An 18,328-nucleotide genomic window follows, 5' to 3' on the forward strand; every position below is an offset into this window, starting at 1 on the left:
CCTTGGCCACATCAATGTCATAGAGCTTCTTTACAGCTTGTTTAATTTGGTGCTTGTTGGCCTTGACATCCACAGTGAACACAAGTGTGTTGTTACCTTCTATCTTCTTCATAGCTGACTCAGTGGTCAGGGCAAATTTGATGATGGCATAGTGGTCAAGCTTGTTTCTCCTGGGGGCACTCTTCCAGGGGTATCTGGCCTGCCTTCGGAGTCTCAGCGTCTTAGGCCACCGGAACGTGGGTGACGTGCGGATCTTCTTCTTTTTTTTGGCTGTGGACGCCCTTCAGGACTGCCTTCTTGGCCTTTAATGACTTTGCTTTGGCTTCAGTTTTGAGAGGGGCAGGGGCTTCCTTCTTAGCTTTTGGCGCCATCTTCATAGACCTGAATTATATTCTGTGGTATTCATATGCCATATTTTACATAACCATTCTCTAGTTAATAGATATTGGGTTGTTTCCATTGTTTTAGGTATTGTGAACAAAATATCTGAATAATCATGGATTCTTTAGACATGTGCTCTTTTTCTCTTGGGTATAGATACCTAGCAGTGAAATTGCTTACTCATGTGGTAACTCTATGTTTTAACATTTTAAGAAACCATCAAAAATCAGAAATAAACCATTACATTATGATCAACTGATTTTTTTACAAGGATACCAAGGCTTTTCAGTGGAAAAAGAATCATCATTTCTACAATTGGTACTCGGATGCTAGAATAACTACATGCCTATCCTTATGACAGGAGAGCCCTGTTTTGGGCTTCACATAGTAGTGATTCTTGGTATGACACAGAACTTGGGCAGTGTTTTCTTCTGTTGTACTCAGTGAGGCAGAGTCTACTTAGGAACACCTAACAAAAGCATTGTGGAATATTTTGAAGTCAAGAAGTGTAAGTCCTTTTTTGTTCATTTTCAAGATAGTTTTGATAGTTTTGACTCTTTGGGGCTCCTTGCAGTCCATGATTTGGAGATGTAACAGATACTTACAACCCTGATAGCAACTTTATTCTTTGAGGCTTTTTGTTTTAAGTAAAAAAGTTAGTTTCAAAGGTACAGCATAGGTGTGGCTGTAATGTTCTGTAGAAGTGCAGTTTTAGTAAGGTGAAAAACAGTGTACTAGTAACTTTTGTTTCATGTTTTCATTTTCATGTCATTTCAGAGTTCCCTACTGATTTTCTTGATGAGAAAATAGTCTACCAGGACTATATAAATAGTGGAAACTGGCCTGAAGATCCAGACTTTTGTTACCAACCAGAGCAAGTGTTAAATCCTCTTCAGTCTGGTAAATGCTGTTTTGTCTTTGTCTATTCAGTGTGTGATAAGACTTAAACAAGAACAAGTTACAGCAGCCACTCAGATAACACTTTACACCTAATGTATCTTGTAAAGCACAACCAAGGAATAATTGTCTCCCCTGGACAATATATATGACTATTACTTCCATATCCCTTCATCACAGGTGTTTAATGAGTTTCTCCTTCAAAACTTCATTTGAATAAATTATGTTAAATTAATATACATTGAAGACTTGGTAATAGAAACTTAGTATCTTTGTTCTTCTTGAAGAAATTGTTACAATAACAATACCATAGGTATTTTATAGATGTTATCAAAGCTTGTTTTCTCTTTTTGGTAAAATCTTCTAAGCTATACGGAATTTATTTATACCAGAATTGGTAGAATTAACTTAATCTTAATTAACAGTGGCACCATGCAATATTTGTCCTTTTGTGACTGGGATATTTCACTCAGCATAATGTTCTCCAGAGTCAAACATTTTGAATAATATTGGATGAGTTCCTTGTTTTTCAATGCAGCATAGTATTCCATTGTGCGAATATACCACAGCTTCTCTAGCCATTCGTTTGTTGATGGGCACTTAGGTTGTTTGCAACTCCTTGCTATTGTGAACAAAGCTGCAATAAACATGGGTGTGCATATATCTGCTTGGGTGTCAGTTATGGTCTCTTCGGGGTATATTCCCAGTAGTGGAATTGCTGGGTCAAATGGTATCTCTATTTGCAACTTTTTGAGAAAGCGCCATACTGCTTTCCACAGGGGTTGCACCATTTTACACTCCCACCAACAGTGAATAAGGGTTCCAGTTTCTCCACAACCTCGCCAGCATTTATTGCTTGCTGTTCTGTTAAATTTTGCTATTTTGACTGGGGTGAGATGATATCTCATAGTTGTTTTAATTTGCATCTCTCTTAGGCCAAGGAATTTGAGCATTTCTTCATGTGCTTGTTAGCCATCTGAATGTCGTCTTCGGTGAAGTGCCTGTTCATATCCTGTGCCCATTTTTCTGTTGGATTCTTTACCTTTATCTTGTTGTGGTCAAAATTTCTTAAAACAAAAAACATTACCATTGCTATTGCTTACCATAGGGTCAGAAGCGACCCTCCTGCAAGTTTTCAGAGGTAGTTAATCCCAATGAGAGAGACTGCGCATCCTTCTCCCGTCGAGCAGCTGGTGGCCTCGAAGCACATGCCTTCAGGATTGCAGCACAACTTCTTGCCACTACACCATCAAAGCTCCCTACGATAATTCTCCCATGTTGTTGTGTACCATAGAGTTGGAACTGACTCATAGCTGACCCTCTGAGGTTTTCAGAGGCAGTTAATCACATGGGAGGAGATTGCCCATCCTTCTCCCGTGGAGCAGCTGGTAAGCCTTGAACCATGTACCTTCAGGATTGCAGTGCAGATTCTTTTTTTTTTTTTTTTAAATTTTATTTTGTGTGTGTGTGCGTGTCCGTCAAATCAGATCTGACTGGTACAGGAGGAGATTGTCCCTCCTTTCCCGGCAGAGCATCTGGTGGATTCGAACCGTGCTCCTCTGGGATTGCAGTGCAGATTCTTCCCACTAGGCCACCAGAACTCCCTACCTCTACCATGTTTTTTTGTTGTTGTTATGCGTCATTGAGTCACATGTGCCTCATAGTGGTCCTATATACAACAGCTCTAAACCCTGCTTATCCTGTGCCAATCTTACTATGACAGCAGCCTCCATTATCTGAGTCACTGAATCAATCCATCTCATCGAGGGTCTTCCTCTCCTGTGCTGTCCCTTTATCCACTTTCGTCTGACATACTTTGGACAAGTTGCGAGGAGGGACCAGTCCTTGGAGAGGGACATCATGCTTGGGAGGGTGGAGGGACAACTCTCCCATAGCACCTAGATATTCCACTTCTAGATATTTCCTAAAATAAAAAAAAAAACACACATATATCTACAGAGATTTTTACAGGAGTTTGACAGCCACAAAGAAGAACACTACAAATGTCCATCACAATGTGATGGAGAAATAAGGAAAGAGTGGTCTACCCCTACTGTGGAATACTACTCAGCAGAAAAAGGAAAGCACTCGTGAAGACTACTGACTACATGCCCTTAGATTTCCGTTGGTATAAATCCAAATTAATAACGCAGGACAAAAAGAATTAAAAAACACTAGAACAATACATATTGATGGGGAACTTCTAGAAATTCAAGCTGGACTCAGAAGATACTAGGAAACAAAGAATATCATTGCTTCTGTCAAATGGATCTTAGCCAAAAGTACCAGGAAGGTACTTATTTGCGTTTTCTTGACTGTGCAGAGGTATTTGATTGTGTGAATTCTAACAAAATATGGCTAACATTGAGACGAAGGGGAATCCCAGAACACTTAATTGTGCTTCTGTGAAACACAGTTATGTGAAATACTCAATTATGCTTATGCATAAGCCAAGAAGTAGTTATTCAAATAAAACAAGAGATCATTACATAGCTAACCATTGTATAGTTTGTTGTGGAAGTGGCATGAGGAATGCCTCCAAGGAATAGTATCACCACCTTCATGTCAGAGTTAGCCAGGTTGAGAGCAAATTTTTTTTGTTTCTACTTTCATATGACTTCTCTTGCCGTCTGAACATAATAAAACACTTAGCTTTAGTTCCAACTAAACTTGGTATACAGCATGTGATGTTCTGTACTATTTTCCAGTTTGTGACTTTTCTAGTTATATGTAACTTACTAAAAATCCTCTACTGTTCATAGGATTTTCAGAGGCCTGTTATTTAAGGAGTGGATGGCCAATCCTGCTTCCTACTCTCTCTTAAACTGCGAGTTCTACTAAAACGTGGCCACCATGGATAACCCTTATGGCATTTGACCCAAAGCGGCATAGCTTTCAGTATCACAGCAACTCACAGATTATCTCAGTACAGCAAACTGACAGACAAATGCTATATCCATTAAAACAGTGTACTCCCAAACACAACAAACAGCCAATTTCGTTTGTAACTCTAATAGCAAATCAGTCTTCACATTAGACTTGAGGGCTGTAGGCTTAAAGTGAGAAGGACTTGAATAACTTGTTGGAGAAGATAAAGGAATGCACCTTTCAATATGGATTGCATCTCAATGTTAAGAAAACAGATTTGGGAGCTCTGGTTGGCCTTGCGGCAAGAAGCTGCACTGCTGTTTAAATCCACTGGATGCCCCGCTGGAGAAGGAGGGGCAATATCCCTTTGTGCCAGTCGAATCCGACTCGATGTTACACAATAAGAAAAAAAAATCCACAAAAAACCAAGATTCTTGCCACTGGACTGATTGGCAACATCATGATGGATGGAGAAGAAATTAAAACTGTCAACAGCTTTATTTTACTTGGATCCACAATTAACACTCTTGGTAACAGTAGTCAGGAAATAAGGAGACACGTTGCACGAGAGTTTGCAGTTCAGGACCTCTACAAATTATATGAGGAGTAATGATGTCAGTTTGAGGACCAAGGGATGTCTGATTCAGGCCAGGGTCTTTCCAATCACTTGCTATTCATCTGAGAGCTGGACAGACGAATTGACACCTTTGAGCTGTGGGGTTGGAGAAGAGCCCTGAACAGCCCATGTACTGCCAAAAGAACAACTTTGTCTTGGAGAGGGTTAAGTCGGAGTGCTCTTCAGAGGCAGGAATGATGAGGCTTTGCCTCACATACTTAGGGCACATTGGTAAGAGAGGTTATTCCTTTGAGATGGACATCATGCTTGGAAAAGTGGAGGGACAGTGAAGGAGAGGAAGGACCCTTGACAGGGTGGATTGACAGCGACTACAGCAATAGGCTTGAGTGTGTCAAAGATTGTGAGAATGGCACAGGGTAAGACAGGGTTCAGAACTGTTGTTACTAGGGTCACTATGAGTCATACTTGACTCGACGGCACCTAACAGTAACAACTCCTAGTGACCAGTTCTTCAATTCTCAGCCTAAATATTTGTCAAAAATTTATACTCTTGACTTGGACTGACGTGTATTCCTGTTAGGTGTTCCCAAATAGGATGTTAGACATTTGAATTTCTAGAGCCTGTAAGATCAGCCACATAGTGAATACCCAGAAAAAGTTAATAAGAAATGACAGCTTTGTAACTCAGTCACCCATTTTTACATGTGACTTAGTTACTGATCTCATATCCTGATTTATAAAACCATACACCAATCACTTTGAAGCCTCAAGAATCCTTTTTTCCTCCAGAGGGAAATGTGAGAGACAGAGATATCTTAACTCATGTTAAGCAAAATTTCTTCCTTCTCTTCGGGAGCTTTGGTAGTGTGGTAGTAAGGAGCTGTGCTGCCGTCCCAGAAGGCATGTGATTCAAACCCACCAGCTGCTCTGTGGGACAAAGAGGGATGGTCTCCTCCCATGTGATTTACTGCCTCTGAAAACCCACTGGAAGGTCAGTTATGACAATATATAAGAACAACAACAAACCTAACAACAATTCTTTCTCATATTTAAGACCCTTGCTGTTCTGAAGAAGGGATGGTGGATCCTCTCTCATCCACAGCAATATCTCAGTTTGCCTTCTTTTTATTCACACTCCTTAATGCGAAGGCCTCCCCTAACCCAGAAAATCCTTAGTGCTGAAAGGTGCTTTTCCTTTGTCGCTTCCTCGGCACCTTGGGAATAAACAAATAATTCCTCTCTAGGCCTGGACTTCTGTGCTGTCACTTCTGACAGCTGAAACGCCTTGAGGGAACCAGCAGTTTAGCATCTCTGAGGAGTGAATTGTAAATATAGATTATCAGGACCAAATAAACTGTATTTTAACAAGCCTGCAGGGATATTTCAGATGTTTGCTGAATTTTGAAAATGCCTCCATAGTGATCACTTCAGCAGCACATATTGGAACAATACAGAGAAGATTGCTATGGCCCCTGTGCAAGGATGACACCCAAATTTGTGAAGTGTTCCACATTTCTTTTAAAAAAGAAAATGTCTCCTTAGAGAATTCTTTATTGACCTAAGGAATTTAGCTTTTTTCCCCCCTTGTAAGACATTGTCAGATTTACGTGTTGTTGTAAACTCTTTTACTTATTCCACCTCTAGAGTTCAGAGTTTATAACATTTTACAGGATACCAGCTGTTCACTTTGTCTCATTTCATAGAGTTTTTCAAGGCAGTTTTTCTTTTCTCTGGTCCATAGGCAGTTAGTTGCACTGCTCACCTAAAGGCTGCATCTCTCTGACGTTCAGATCCACCATGAACTGAGAAACACAGGCAAACACGTCCCATTTGACTGTCGTCTCAGAAATCAGTGGTGTGCATTCACTAATGTACATGGTATTGCTATTCAGCATAAGATAATAAGAAATGTTAATCTTGCTTTTCACTAACTGTCATTTTGGGATTATTTGTTTATTCCAGGTTCCTTTCAGATGCACCACGATGATGGCCTGGCAGATTCTCTCTTTTACCCCAGTACCACAACGAATGTCTCACCATTCCCAGGGAAAAATGATCCTTTCCAGAACATTTATGGTATGATTTCTCCAACCGTGTTTATTCCTTAATTGCAAATGATGAAGTTAGCCACTAGGCAAAATCGTGCATAAGGATCTGGCTCTGACAAGACTCTCTAGTCAAAGAAGAGACTTTATAGTTAAGCTGCTGAAGAATTCATTTCTTCCTCAAAGGACTTAAATCCTACAATCTAGGGCCCAATTTTATCTTCACATTTTACTGTTTCATGATTTGAGTAAATTAATAACCTTTCAAAATTTTAATTTCTTTTTCTATAAAATGATTCCAGTACTAATTTCTACCTTAAAGGTTGCAGTAGTACTTTTTTGTCTATAAAATAAGTCCAGTACTAATTTCTGCATTATAGATTGCCAAAATAGTTAAGCAGAATTATGCCATAGTACTTATGTAAGAAAGTCTGGGGAGCAAGTCTCTGAGGAGGTACACTGCTTACCCAAAAGCTGTACCTCTCTGGCAGTTCACGTCCACCAGCAGCTCTCTGGCAGAAAGAGGGAACATCACCTCTCCTGGGATTTAAAGCCTCTGAAACCCACTAGAAAGTCAATTATGAGTTGGTTCCAACTCCACAACATTGAGAGAGAGGTATAAAAGTACTTGCATAGTATCTGCACTGTGTATAACTCCTGTCGATCCTAGATACAAATACTAGTGCCTTCTCTCCTGGGTTTTGTTCACTTTTAACATAAATGTAATCCTGATACCCATCAAGTCCCATTTCAAGCAGTGCTTCATCATTTATATTATATAATTTATATAATAAATTACAATCATCTAACAACTTAAATCATTGCTATCAGAACGGATTCATAACAGACCCTCGAGCTGTGACTTGAACAGGCCAAGATTTCCCATCTTTCTCCAAAGGAACCCCTGGTTAATTTGAACTGCCTTTGGGCGAGCAGCATGCCACTCCCTAAAGACTACACCACCAGAGATTGATTACCTCTTAACATCCTAATTATGTTTCATATATGCTTTTCTTTGAATGGAAGATCTCTTGGAAAAGGATTTCATGATTAACTTATTTTCCATCTGTTAGCTCTAACTCCTATTCTTTCAGGCCACTACCAGGTACTATGTACTTGTAAAACCCTTATTCTGTCTGGTTTAGGACATCATAATGATAATACTTTGATACTTTTCTACTTCTTAATAATACGTTAAAAATTTTTACAATAACAGTATTGTTGGAAAGGCAGGCATCGATACTATTTTACAAATAAAGTAAGACTCACAGTTCTTTGCTATACATCATCATATTCTGGTAGTTTATGGTGTTGGAATTAAGAGGTAAGTTTTTGGTATTTTGAATCTTCCACCATAGAAGACAGCCAGTATATATTTGTTAATGGTGCTGCAGGGGTATGATACTATGCCTTCTGTTAACAGCCCAAACCTGAAGAGTTTCAACAGTTTTTTTTCTTTCAAACTTTATTGTTTATTCATTTACCGTTAAGTCTGTGTTTATAACATGTACACTGATCATAAATGTCAAATGTATATTTCCTTAGTGCTTATGGTGACCAAGTTTCAAAATATCTTTATTTGTATTTCAATATTAGGTATGCCTCATTGTGACACATTGGCTTCAGCGACTGGTGATGTTCTGCAGGGGTGGTCTGTGGAAGCCCCCAACTCTCCATACTCCACATCCTTCTTTCCCCCGGACACTAGTAACCAATCTCTGCCGCACACGGAAGGTAAATGATCTGCATCTTCGTTTGTCAGTTAGTGATGGCAGTGTCAATTGTTTCTATAAACCAGCAGATATTTTTCTTAGCACCTTACACCCCATAAAGGTAAAAATGTTAGAACTATCAGAGATGTTTTTAAGCTTCTGTGATGGAGTCAGATCCGTGGGCGGCAAAAGCAGTTTATGGTCCACTTTGAGTCAATAGAGTGGCCAAGAAAACCTTGTAGAGCTGTTCTTCTCCATAATATATGAGGTACTCAAGAGGTGGTATTGACTCAACTATGAGATGATAATTAAGAACAACAGCTTACTAATACCACAGCTAAAGAAGTTGTCATTATTGTGTACTGTTGAGTCATAACCAATTCATAGCTGGCCTTCTAGTGATTATTCAGAGAGAAAGACGTTGTCTGTCCTTCTGCCCCCTGAGCACCTGGTAGGTTTGAACCCTGTGCCTTTGGATTGGCAGCACAACTCTTTACCGCTAAGCAACCAGAGCTGCTTTGAGGAATTACAGTGGAGTTAAAACCCTTAAAGTCAATAGGCAAAGTAAATCCTTTCATAATTCAGTGCAGATTTTAAACCTTTGGGATTTTTTTTTCCTAATAAGGATCGCTGATGAGTTGCCCTTTCTAATACTGATTTTGTACTTAGTAATATATTTTGCTTTGGTGTTTTTTGTTTTTTTAATTGCATGTACCTCTATTTTTTAATTGATTTCCCCCTTTTTATTAGTATTATTAATTTTAATGAAATTTTACAGAGACTTTGGATTTCCATTCATTCATTGTTGCACTTTTCTCCCTGCCTACCCCTGCCCACCATTTTGCTTTGTTTTAAACTCCTGTTTTCTCTCTTTTCTGCTTTTCTTTCCTATACTGTATGTCCTCCCAGATTCTGCTGTTCTGAATGTAGGACTGTCAAACTGGGCAGAAATTCATTCACTGGACAACTTTTTAGTCATATTTAGGGTATAATGGTCATAGAAACTTCTGTGCTTAAGAAATGGGTCCTAAATTTCTAATTATTTTTCCTTAGAGCCAGCAAAGGACATAGAAATGGCATCACCAAAAGAGATGACACCCACAAAAGTATTGGAAATATTCCCAGCTGAAGAACCAGAGATGATGGCCCCAGTCAGGGACATGGAACCAACCACAGAAACAGAGATGACATTAACTAAAGACATGGAACCATCCACCAAATCAGATGTGCTGGCCAAAGACTTGGAACCAGATTTGTTTGCATCAGATTTGGCAGTAGCCAAGGACGTATTACCCAAAGAAACAGAGGTGGTCTCAGCCCAGGATGTTAAATTGCCCACAGAAGCAAATGCATCTTTGGACAAGGACATGGTACTATCCACAGACACAGAGGTAACTCTGGCCAAGGATTTAACAGGGCTTAAAGAAGCAGAAGTAAAGCCATCTATTAAAATGGATTTGGTCTCATCTGAGGGCTTGGTGTCACTCTCTCAAGTAGATGTGGCTAAGGACAGCGTAACAGCCACAGAAATAACCCCAGACGAGGAAGGGCCCCTGTCCCCAAGAAAAGAGGTTGCTTTCGACGAAGATGTGGCACTGCCTACAGAGGCAAAGGTAGTCTTAACCAAAGATGTGACTTCATCCCCAGAACCAGAAATGGCCTTGGCCAAGGGTGTTGACTCACCTCCAGAAGCAGAGGTAACCCCCATTAAGGATGTGGCTCCACCCCCAGACACAGGAATGACCTTGACCATGGATGTGACTCCACCTCCAGAAGCAGAGGGAACTCCAGTCAAGGATGTGACTCCATCCCCAGAAACAGAAGTGGCCTTGTCCAAGGATTTGGCTCCACCTCCAAAACCAAATGTAGCTCCTATCAAGGATGTGGTTCCTTCCTCAGAAAAGGAGATGGCTCCAGCCAAGTGTATGCCTCTGCCTCCAGAAGCAAAAGTGATCCCAGTCAAAGATGTGACTCCAACCTCGGATTTAGAGGTGGCCGTGGTCAAAGAGGAGACTCTGCTCTCAAAAGAGGCTGCCCTAGTCAAGGACATTCCTCTGTCTCCAAAAACAGAAGTAGCTCTGCTTAATGATTTGACGGTGCCTTCTGGAACAGATGTGACCCAAGCTGACAGTGTGACTCCAACCCAGGATGCTCTGCCACCCTCTGCAGCAGGTGTGGCACCAACTCCAGTTCAAGCCACAGAAACCACGCAAACACAGGAAAGAATAAGGGAAGATTCCCTGTCCGAATCTCTCCAGGATAAGGAACAGTCACCTGTTTCCGTGATTTCACCAGGTAGGAGTTTATGCTGGCTCTCAATATTTCTGTCTACCAGAGGGTTGTCTCCAGAAGGATAAGGGACAGACATCAATCCAAGTAGATAAAGGCACATTGGCCTTTGGAAGTCTGTTCATATTCCCATTCCTAGCAACTCATTCTTGCCCCTAGCTTCTCCAACCTCTAACACCTGACTTCTCTGCTCCTCTTCTTTTTCTTAGAGCTAATTGAAATAAGAGAAGAAAACATGCACACTTTTATTACTCTACAGTGACCTGTATCTGTACCCATAGACTCTGCCTTCTCTTCAGTTATTATAGGTGAATTTTCTCTGCTCCTAATTAAGACCAATTTATACCAGAGCCCATCTCCTCTTGCTTACTTATGTATATAACCTTAACTATTCCTTTTCTAGTCTTGTACACATTTTCTCCCATCAATACTGTATCATTCCCACCAACATAGAAGTGTTATTTTTCCTTTCTTTACAACAAACCCAATGCCCTCCTCTAACTGCTGTTTCTTTCTCTGCTGCCCATTATAGTACAATTCTGAAGAAACTGCCTGACTCCAGTTTCTGGCAGGTAGGGAAATAGTTTCAGAAACTGTTCTGTTTTGAAACGTGTGCTTTTTTTTCCACTCTTAACCTTTAGAACCAGTCACAGCCACCAGCCAGAACTACAGCTTGCCAACAGATTCTGTGTCTGAGGAACTAGAACAGAAGAAACAAGTCAGCAGTCAGCCTGATGAACTGTCTTCAGGGATCTCAGGTAAGTTGGGAAAACAAAACAAACTTTAAAGCAACTTTACACTGGAAACAGTGGGCAATGATAATAAATCTTGCCTCTGATTTTTGTGGTGGTGATCAACTAGTCTGATTAGGACAGAATTTCTCTTACATAAGTCTCTTTGCTGCATATTTTAAAATTACCATTGGATCAGCTTACAACACCTAAATTTTTATCCAGCTTAGCTGTTTTCTTGTGTGGTATCTGTTTACTCACCTGTAAAATGAATGTACTGGTCAGAATGAGCTATTAATTCTTGTAGTTATGGCCCATCATCATCAGCGTTGTTTAGGGATTATTAGAAATGCCTCCTCTCAAATATTCTGAATCAAAACCTGCGTTTTAACAAGATTCTCAGATTATTCTTATAAATGCTAAAGCTTAAGAAGCACTATTTTAAAAACGTACTTTTCAATATAAATGTCTATTACTCTGTGAACTTAACAAGTATGTTTTTCTAAATGGTAAACCAGAAGCATATGCCTATGATTATCGGCTTTACAATTCTTTATTTACTTTTCTGTATCTGGTCAGAAGGTGAGCACATTGAGGGCAGGGACCAGATTTGCTTCACTTAGAATCCCTAGAGCTTTGCACGGCATTTCAAACTTAATAGGAACCAAAAAAAAAAACTTAATAGGAACTAAATAAACATTTGCTTTTTAAATATTGTTTTAGTGACCCTCAGCATATCAGTAAAAATTTATCAGATGTTGTGTGCAGAATGTGTCACACTACGGCACTTAGATGCTTTAGCCCTGGTCCTTGCCTTTGGATTACTATAATCTGTTTGAAGAAAGAAGGTCAGGAATGAACTCTAATATCAAAGATTTCTAAAACAAAATAAATAAATTACACCAATTTGCTGCTGATTAATCATCGCGTAAGTGTTATTTATGCTGTAGAATACTGTGTCCCAGCAAGTTTTTGAGAAAAACAATTATTTAAGTAGAGATGAGGATTGTGGAGAATGAAAAGCACAAGAACAAAAGTGCCTGTTTAGATATTTCCATTGTCTTTGAAATAAATTCGCTGGATCATACTTAGCAAGAGCTACTGTGGTCCTGCTCTTCATGAGACTTCCCAGGCAGGGCTTGGATCTGCACTGTATCGCTTTGCCTTAGGGGAAGAGATTGGGACCAGATGACACCCTAAAATATTCTCCAAGAGTACTCATCCTACTTGGTATATAATTCGTTAGCTAGCCTACTTGATCTTAAGTTTATATCTTGGTTTTGAAAGGGCATTTAGAAACAGAACTTTGAAATGTCAAATTTTTGTCTTTCAAAGTAGGAAACTGTCATTCTAGAATGATGAGAATTTTTTCCCTTTCCTTTGACCAAAATACTAATTCAGTATTCAGTATACTGGAGTAAGTCTGACCTTTTGTTCTCTTTACCAAAATTGATCTGGTTAGTTGAAAAATCCCTAGTATGCTGTTGATGACAGATTCTCAGAATTGTAAATCCTGTCTAAAATCTTGTGTTTTTTATTCAGTCAATTAATAAATGTCACCCATAAAAGACAAAGCATGTTCTATTGTCTTAAGCACCCAAGCCTTCTGGACTATTAAAGATTTTCAAGATAGCCTCTAAAGGCTTATTATTTTGTTGTAAAATTGAGACTTACTATTAAAAACAATGGGGAAATCTGGTGTTTATAGGCAGTAAGTACTTAATGTGTATTTATAAATAGATTAGACGACTTCAGATTGAAATTTCTTAAGAAACAATAACAAGGAGTTTTTGTTTGGAATTTTAGCCAACTTCATGTATTGCAGGTACCCCTTCCATACAAGCCAAACAAGTGTGCAGACCCAGTGACCGCAGGTCAGTCCGGCCCAAGCCTGCCAGGGTCCCTTCTGAGCTGCTGGGAGGCTGTCCTCCACAGAAGACTCTTGATCCCAGTCTGGGCCCCTGTTCTCCGTCTGAGTTGGGTTGGGTCTCAGGTTCATCTTCTTTTGGTGAGCCTGGGCACCAGAGGAAAACCACACAGGTGGGCTTCCTTGAACCGCAGAGAAATGTACGGGATGCCTGGGATGTAGAAAGCACACCACCGATGATGATGAAGAAAAAAAAGAAGAAACCAAAGCAGAAGAGATATTCTCAGCCTCGGACAGGAGGATTTGGGGATGATGACAGTGCAGACGAGCCCAAAAGTCATTCCTTTATAGCTGACCCTAAACAATCTGGTGTCCTCCCCAGTCAGTCTACCACCATGGGCACAGAATATGGACCTGTGTTCGGAGAAAACTTAAAAAAGGAGTGTGTAGTTGACTCCAGATCAGCCAGACTGGGAACTGATAGCTTTGTCCCGGAGGATCTCGGAGTTCCTTTGTGTCCTTCAGAAGAATCTCCTAAAACAAAATTGAATTCTCAGCCCAGTCTGAGATTACAGCCAGAGGTCAAAGTTAACAAGGAAGTACCAATGAGCCAAGGGAAATCCCTGCACGAAGAGGAACACAAACCACAGCCTGTGCCCCAACTGAAGACTCCTGCACGTAAAAGCCAGGGAATAAGCCCTGACAGTGTGAAAGGACCTCCTTCAGAGATTTCTCCATGCCCCTTAGACGCTCCTTTGGAGGTCAGACCCAAAGAGAATTCCTCTTCTGTTTTAAACCAGGAGGTAAAGGGTCATGTTTCAAGACCCACAATAGCAAAAGAACTGCCCAATTTGGTACCTACTTTGACAGCAAGTGAACCATCAGAGTATATTACAAAAAAAGGGGATGATGAAAGTAAAATGACTAAACTGCAGAATACAAAACAGAAAGAGTTTTCTGAAGGAGCTGAAGAAGTTAAAGAACTGAAAAAGGAAGGTTTCCTCAAGGAAACACAAGGGAGCAGCAGCTTTGTTTCTGAGCAGCTCCAGGGTAAGGTGTTAGGCGAGGTCTCTGCGCTGGGAAATGAGCCACAGAAGAGAATTTCAGGTGAAGGGAAAAGCAGAAAGGGCAGGGGAAGTACAGGCAAGGTGAGAGCAAATCCCGGGAAGGGGAGGCCAAGGCCTGAACTGTCATTTCCTCTGGACAGCCTGAAGGACAGCACAAGTGATCTTGTGCCAAGTGAACCCGCCCTCAGTGCAGAAGGAAGGAGCACTGCAGATAAGAATAAGGAGCTGGCACTGGGTTCTTCAAAGCAGTCAGGGACCATAGTTGATCTTGCTGAGAATGTGGTGATGAAGGATCCCAAGGAGAAGACCAGCTCTGTTGTGCCATTGATTCCCTTGGGACATCAGCCAGGCATGACGCAGACTTGTAGTGATGGAGCCGAGAGAGGAGCTGTGGCCATAGATGTGGGTGCCAGTAATCAGCGCAAAGAAGCAAAGTGTTCTTGGATGGATTCTGAGACAGCTCCCCTGGTTTCTGAAAAGCCTAAAAAGAGAAGCAGTGAAGGCAAAATAAAAAAATTTAAAAATAGTTACTCCGTACAGCCAGCAGGGGTAGAAAGCATGACCGACATTGTTACTGCACCTTTTGTAGCTAAGGATGGAGGCACTGGTCAAAGTCCACATAAAAACACAGAGTTGGGACCTGATTTCTCCAAAAGGCATGGTCCTTTGTTCTCAGATATGCCAGTTACACCCACCGTGGCATTAGTTGATAGAAAAGGTATAAATGTTGAGGCTAATTCTTTCGAGCCTGGAATTTTGTGGATGAACAAAACAAGCCCAGTCAAGGATGATGTTGTCACTGAACCAGCAGCCACAGTGACAGATGTGAGCTGCCAAGACCAGATCCAGGGAGTAGAATTTGTTCCTCCAGTTCTGTCTGAGGAAAGTAAGACAGAGGCAGCTCAGGGACATACTGCACCAGCTGACAAAAGAAATAAGAGGAGCAATGATGGTAAAAGTAAAAAAGTTAAAAATAATTTTCCTGAGAAACCCATTCTGGAGAATAAGATAGATGCTGCAAAAATGCACGTTCCCATGGAAACCACAGGGGACCACAGACTTGAAGGACTGGGCTATGTGGACGAAAATAGAAATATTACATTTACCTGCCCCAGAATACCATCAGGGCTGATGAATAAATCATCCCCTCTGGAAGCAGTGGAGTCAGCCTGTGAAAAACTGTCCACTGCCACTCCTCAAATGGTAAAGAAAGGTGACCTGACAGAAAGTGGACAAGAAGCAGCCCCAGCCCAGCTTTCCAAATCATTTTTAGTAGATGGCCAAAGCAAATTCCCAGGGGGAGAAAAATCCAAGCCTCCCTCTGCAGTTGGTCCTTCCAAAGACACAGCAGTTGCCCTCATTTCCCCGGCAGCCTTAGAAACCATTAACAGCCAGGGAACTCACTCTTGTAAAAGTAGAGGTGAACTTGCTGATCCTATAAAAAACGAGGCAGGGATTGATGGAAAGCCTGTGGTGGGAAAATCTGAGTCAGTGTGCGGTGGTGCATCTGAGCATTCGTTAGAGAAAACCGCAGAGTCAGCAAAGGGACACACTCATCCTAGACCACCAGAAGACCACAGTGTGTCCAGAGAAATCCAAGTCCTGGGATGCAGAGCTGATCAGGGTGACTGCACAGCATATTCAGTGAAAAAAGAGATTGAGGAAGGAGCTGCTCTAGTTAAAGCCCCAAAACCCTATTTCCTTGAGAACCAAGATCCAAAAAGTAGAGACTCCAAGGACCCAGATAGTTTGAATGAAGGGAAGAATATAACTCTTTTGCCTCCAAAAAGTAAAAAGGATGAATCAAATGAAATTGATCTGGCTTGTAAAACCACAGAATTGGAGGACGTTTCCTTGGCAACATCAGATCTCCAGTCAGACTCCTCATGTCACAAAGTTGAAACTGCTTCTTCTGGAGAGGCAGATAAGTTAGTATTGACTGCTCCCAAGGGTCTTCAACTCCCAGAACCCAAAGAGAAGATCTTAGAAGCACCTCTTAAAAGATCAGAACTACCTGAAACTGTGGCACTGGGAGAAGGGAAGAAGGAAGAGAAGAGCAGAATGGCAGAAACAATGAAAGGCTACATGAGACCTACCAGGTCCCGGGGACTCACACCACTGCCGTCGAAGTCTGCTGGCCTAGAGCGAGAGAGATCCAAGACACAGAAGTCTGTTGGTATGAACCAGCCCTCGCTGGGGAAATGCTTGTGCTTGTGACTTTTGAGTCAGCATCAAAAAGGCGGAAAGCTTGTGCTTTGTTTCCATTCAGGCTCTAATCATCTTTGTTAATAATCGGTTTGTTGGCATGGAAATCTTACTACTAATTATTTGTTCTCTCTAAGGAAGGCACACTTCATGTCCAGCTTGAGGAGGCTAGTGAGATGTTTGCATGTCTCTGTTACCCAGCCCTGAACCTTGATTTTCAAAGGAAGTTACATTTCCAATAATAATTATTTAGCAGAAGACTTATTAAAAACTATTCCTTTTTTTTTCTTTTCCCCCAAGAAGACCTCTGTGCCTCCTATGTGCTAAAGATTCACAAGAGGAAAGAAAACATTTCCCATACAGCTGTGTGTCAATGTATATATTGGTTGTGCTGGTGGGAATCAATGTCCAGATTGCTTTTGGAGGAAATGAAAATGACCTGGCCCGGTAGAGGAAATGACAGCCTCAGCTGCCCTTTGGTAGGCACTGTTTCAATAGTGGAGAATTATTTCTCAGACATTGGTTATTTTTTTTTTTAAATCTCAAATCACTGAAATTTTTTTTAATATCTATTGACCCTTCATTGGTTTTTGAGGACTGTAACTCTTAATAGCCGGAGACTGCCCAACTTTTTCCCATAAAGTAGATAGTGGATTTGAACTGCCAGTCTTTGAACTCATGGCCCAACCTAAAATTCACTTCCAGTGTATTGCTGACAACCATTGGCCCACAGTTGCATATGGGGTAGAATTGGGGGCATAGTACAAGTAAACTTGCCCATATAGGAGTCTTCATAATTTTACCCTTTTGGGCTTTCTGCAGTTAAATAATTGGGATGAGATTAAGATTTACAAAGGTTAGCTTTCCCCCTCCCCTTTTTAAAAAATTTTTTCCATCTGTTCAATCAGGGCGTCCCTGAGGAGTCTGCCTTTCAAAGAACCTGCTTCTTGGCCTTTTTTCCACAACCTAGAGATGATGCTATTTCTTACTCACTGTTTCCCAGCTTGCATGATACAGCTACTAACTCCGGAAAAGTTAAAACATCAGTTGGCCTTGATAGCCAGTCAGGCATTTGATGAGACTTCATCTGGGTCTGTGTTCTGCATGGTGTGGACTTGTTCTTGGGAAAAGCTGGCACTGTGCATGAATTTGTACCCAGTGGAGAATACTTGTGGTGTAATTAGAGAACACTAAAGCTTGTCAGTTGCTTAAAAATACTTTTATCTTTTCATCTTTCTTCTATTCCCCTATTATCAAGACCACAAAGTGAAGTAGTGTGTATAGGGCTTTCTAGCATCTATTAGTGATCTCTGTTTAGGGTTTAGTTTTAGCTTCTAGGACAGTTCTTTAGTTTCATCTGTGTAAATTTTGTGAAAGCTTAGCCAACACATTTTGCTTGATAGTCCTGAAAGTATGCATTCTTATTCATGAAGAGGTGCTGGAGAGCTTTTCAGATCCTTCCTTAGCCAAATCAGACTCAGAGACTGTCTTATTAGTGCTGCGTGCTGCAAAGTGGCTATGGGAGGAGGGTGATAATATTGGGGAAAAACATTGACCATTTCTTTAAATTCTACTGTGGCATCTTTTTTTCAAAGATATTCTATACTTTCCCCCCCCAAAATAGAGTTCTTTTTACTCATTTTTAAATAAGAGGCACACATGAGACAAGGGGGTGTATACAGTAAAATA

The 18,328-nt window shown here is 40.9% G+C and overlaps 1 protein-coding gene across 1 annotated transcript in view; it reads left to right on the forward strand.

Moving 5' to 3' along the window:
* Positions 1 to 18,328, forward strand: part of MAP4 (microtubule-associated protein 4) — a 119,159-nt gene that overhangs the window by 58,588 nt on the left and 42,243 nt on the right. The window contains exons 3-9 of the mRNA XM_006893031.1: positions 1,159 to 1,281; positions 6,686 to 6,799; positions 8,365 to 8,502; positions 9,534 to 10,429; positions 10,511 to 10,775; positions 11,411 to 11,527; positions 13,808 to 13,813. Of these exons, the coding sequence (XP_006893093.1) occupies positions 1,159 to 1,281; positions 6,686 to 6,799; positions 8,365 to 8,502; positions 9,534 to 10,429; positions 10,511 to 10,775; positions 11,411 to 11,527; positions 13,808 to 13,813 (1,659 nt within the window). The remainder of the gene's footprint in view (positions 1 to 1,158; positions 1,282 to 6,685; positions 6,800 to 8,364; positions 8,503 to 9,533; positions 10,430 to 10,510; positions 10,776 to 11,410; positions 11,528 to 13,807; positions 13,814 to 18,328) is intronic.

The sequence above is a fragment of the Elephantulus edwardii genome, unplaced genomic scaffold (genome assembly GCF_000299155.1).
Source record: "Elephantulus edwardii isolate Elephantulus edwardi_28Jun2011 unplaced genomic scaffold, EleEdw1.0 scaffold00121, whole genome shotgun sequence".
In the NCBI taxonomy this organism is placed as follows: Eukaryota; Metazoa; Chordata; class Mammalia; order Macroscelidea; family Macroscelididae; genus Elephantulus; species Elephantulus edwardii.